The 4,178-nt window shown below is 39.0% G+C and overlaps 1 protein-coding gene across 1 annotated transcript in view; it reads left to right on the top strand.

Annotated features, from left to right (window-relative positions):
* Nucleotides 1-2,486: 2,486 nt before the first annotated feature.
* The window catches only part of LOC107750676 (C->U-editing enzyme APOBEC-2-like), a 5,498-nt gene continuing 3,806 nt past the window's right edge, over nucleotides 2,487-4,178 (top strand). The window contains exon 1 of the mRNA XM_016566178.1: nucleotides 2,487-2,754. Within this exon, the coding sequence (XP_016421664.1) occupies nucleotides 2,540-2,754 (215 nt within the window). The 5' untranslated portion in view covers nucleotides 2,487-2,539. The remainder of the gene's footprint in view (nucleotides 2,755-4,178) is intronic.

Here is a 4,178-nt window from a genome sequence, read left to right as displayed (position 1 = left end):
GTGTGTGTGAGTGTGAGAGTGTGTGTGTGTGTGTGTGTGTGTGAGAGTGTGTGTGTGTGTTTTGGGTCTTCATACACGGCTGAGTGCTTTTGTACTAGATGTAGGTGATGGTAAACACCATTCTGTTGTTGTGGATGAAGCTTATAATGACAGCGAGTGATGTAAGCATTTCGACCTCAAGTTTGAAGCAATTCATTTTTGTGGACCACTGTAGAGTAAACACCACCATATATGAATGGTAATCATCAATTACCATGCATAAGTACGTTGGCTTTTCCGTTTCTATTTTTACGCTATTTGCTAATCCACGGTGCTACAAATAGCAGTTAATCATGTGATCCAGATTTAGATGTTTCCATGTTATTCTCTAGTCATTTTCCCTCCTCTCATAACTGCAGCTCTTTTCCCGTTTCTTGTCGACGTCACGCTGATGAATGCTGAAGGAAAGATGTCTTGGAATGCAAATGAACAGGTTTAGAGGCGCTCTCTACCTGTCCTGCATCATGTAGATTGAACACTCAATAGAGAAAGTGTGAACACATCCATCAGTCATGAGTGTATGCAGGGTTGTCTGTACTTGTAAGGGCTCAAACACTGAAAAGCAAAATTTCTCCTCGTTATTTACAAGAGATTCTGACTAATAAAGCTTAAGAAGTCTGGGTGGTTTTCCAGAGAACATGCTGCAGATGTGATCAAATAAAGATGCTCTTTGTTTTCAGACTTCAGTCGTTGCCTCCATTCTGCAGAAGTGAGATAAGGTCATAAATAAAGACAATCAACTGCGTGAGAGAGACTGAAAAACAACATTAGATCAGTGTTATAAAGGTCATATTCAAAAGAAAAGGAAAATGCAAAGGTATTCCTCTCCTGAGGTCATGACGAGCTATACTTTGGGCTATAAAGAACTAAATCAGATCTGTTTACATCACTACTTTCCATTTAAATAAATGATTCATAATTTCATATAGAAAAAGTTCTCACAATGACATTAAATTACTCTTGTTTTCACATTGCTGGTAAAAAGGTTGGAAAGGGTTCGGTTTGGGTTGTAATGATAATTAGCTTAAATTAAAACAGAAGTCAATGGGAAGTCCCAGTCGTGATGGCAAACACTAGTCTGTGTGTGTTTTGCTCCGCTTGGGGTCTGTTATATATTCACCACATCTAGTTAAGCATGAAGGTCAGTGTGGCAGCGAGGAATTCATTCTGTCAGGTTATTAGCTACTCCAGACTCCATTAATGGGCTAGTTAATGAAGTTAATGAGAGCTGCACACAGTCGGACTCCATTAGTGGGAAACTCCTGCCACCTTGTGGAAACATCCGGGAACTGCAACTACATCAAACTGCTGGACAAAAACATTCCATGGTGCTATCATGCTTTTTTTTTTGTTTTTTTTGTGGACATGTTCCTAGGTATTTTACACTTACAAAAATGTACCAGGAATTATCAGTGGTGCTAACCTTTTTTTTTTTTTATATTACCATAATAATTTTTGGAAATACCCTGGAATGTCAAGTAAATATCATGGTAAAGGTATTTGGGTATTATGGTAAAAAAACCACAGTTTACGAACATTTTTCATCACCTCGAGAAACTCGAATGACTGACAGGAGTTTTTCAGAAGCGCGCGCCTTACGCCACAGGTGTGTGAGTGACGTCACTGATGAGCGTTCAGTTCACGCAACAAAACAAAAAAAACGTCAAATCATGCAGTGACCTATATTTAAGCTAAATGCGGATGGAATGGCCTACTACAGTTAAAAACTAGATTTAGAATGATTTAATAATGTTTAATTTTTTTCATGTATTGTAATAGCCTATTGTTAATAAAAAAAAACGCAAATCATGTTTTTTTTTTTAAATGTTACATGTTCAGAGTTTTTCTTCAAATGTGACATGAATGTATTTTCTTGGATTGAAATATATATAAAGGGCAAAATATATTTTAAAATGCTTACAAAATTAATATTTTCAAAAATACAAATATATATATATATTGGTAAAAAATATATTATTTTGCAACATATTTTAGCAAATATATTTTTGGACATTTATTGTAAACATATTTGATTTATTAATTTTTTTGGCCATATAGGAACATGTACTTCTGTATTGCCACTTATTTTCCATGCGTAAAAGTAATGGTGCAGTAATGAAAACTCCTAAATATCACAAATGTAAGTCTGAGAATGATTTCATGATGATCTTCTTTTTAAACCTCTGCGTCTAGATTCCAGTTCTGATCACTCTAGTTGATGAGGTGCATCATGGGATGCTTTTCACACTGTATGTGAGGAGGCTCTGACCTTCAGTATGTGCTTAAACTAAAAAACTTATTTTGATATGAGCAAGAAGCATCCAAACATTTGACTTGCAGTGCATGTAGGATATATGTCCTGTGTAAGATCTCGGTTATCTGTCATCTCTATGGCCAGAGGGTCTTTTAATAGAACGGACCGACAGCTGCACACACACACACACACACACACACTAGTGCTGTTATAAATACTGAGGTGTGTGTGTGTTCAGTTTCAGAGATGGCCGACAGAAAGAGCAGCAGCAGCGGAGGCGCCAGCTCTCGTCTGACCGTCAGGAGGAAAGACAGAGCAGAAAATGAGGCCAAGAAAGAGGAGAAAACTCCTAAAGAAGGAGAGAAAGCTGAGGTGAACGGGACGAACGCGCCGGTGGAGAACGGAGAGAACTCAGAGAAACCAGAACCCATGGAGCTGCCGCCGTTTGAGATCATCACCGGGTGAGTCTGAATAATCCTCCCGACTAAACACCAGAACATCAGACTTCTAGAAGCCGAAACCAAACCTTCTCATCATTTACAGTGCGTTCTTAACCTCTAAGCTTTTCCTCCTCCTGTGGAACACGAGATGTTTGGTAGAAAAGCATCATAAAAGTACCATAAACGTGGTCAATATTACTAGTGCGTCTTAAATCATCAAACAGACTTGACACAAGCGTGCTGAGTCACAATCGGTCACGTGACACGCCAAGAACCAATGGTGCTTGGGAGCGTGACGACTTCTAGCAGAACATGTGAATATAAACAAACACCAATGACAAGCTTCAAGGAAATAAAACCAGAATTGTGGGTCGGTTCCTCAAACAAAACTTAATGTGGCTTCAGAAGACCTGAAATACACTAAAAATAAAGGTTCCGTGAAGAATCCATCGAACCTTTCCATTGGACAAAAGGTTGTGTATAGTGGGAAAAGGGTTAGATTTAAAAAAAATGGTTCTTTTGGGAACTAAAAATGGTTCTGTGGCATCGCTGTGAGAACAATTATTTTCCACAGAAGAAAGAACGTCACACAGGTTTGTAATGATATGAGGAATTAAGCCTGATAATCATCTTCTGGAGAGATGTAGACTTCTGAAGGTATCGTTTGTGTGACGGAAAGCTTCCACGGATGTGGTTCTTCGTGGAACCATTGATGCCAAAAGCCTATTTTTAAGAGCGACAGCGCTTAAGTGTGAGTCTGAACGCTTGTGTAGAGCAGATAAATCCAACCCAACCCCCTCCAAGGTTAGTCCTGACAGCGTGTGATGTGTCCCGCTGTCTGCTTTGTGTCGTCTAAAGAACACGCTCTTAAAAATAACATGCTTTAGAGAACCTGAAACATCAAGAACGTCATTGGTGTCCAACAGAACCAACTTAAAGGAACACGCCACTATTTTTGAAAATAGGCTCATTTTCCAGCTCCCCTAGAGTTAAACAGTTGAGTTTTACCGTTTTCGAATCCGTTCAGCCGATCTCCGGGTCTGCCGGTAGCACTTTTAGCTGTAGCTTAGCATAGATCATTGAATCTGATTAGACCGTTAGCATCTCGCTCAAAAATGACCAAAGAGTTTCTATATTTTTCCTATTTAAAACGTGACTCTTCTGTAGTTACATCGTGTACTGAGACCGACGGAAAATGAAAAGTTGCGATTTTCTAGGCCGATATGGCTAGGAACTATACTCTCATTCCGGCGTAATAATCAAGGAACTTTGCTGCCGGCGCAATGATATTACGCAGCGCCTGAAAATAGGCTAATTGGAAGTTACCTAGCTGGGGACTATTTGAGAGTATAGTTCCTAGCCATATCGGCCTAGAAAATCGCAACTTTTCATTTTCCGTACACGATGTAACTACAGAAGAGTCAAGTTTTAAATAGAAAAAATAT

This window comes from Sinocyclocheilus rhinocerous, unplaced genomic scaffold (genome assembly GCF_001515625.1).
Source record: "Sinocyclocheilus rhinocerous isolate Xijiao unplaced genomic scaffold, SAMN03320098_v1.1 scaffold302, whole genome shotgun sequence".
NCBI classification, from domain to species: domain Eukaryota; kingdom Metazoa; phylum Chordata; class Actinopteri; order Cypriniformes; family Cyprinidae; genus Sinocyclocheilus; species Sinocyclocheilus rhinocerous.
This window is presented reverse-complemented; position numbering and strand designations above follow the sequence as displayed.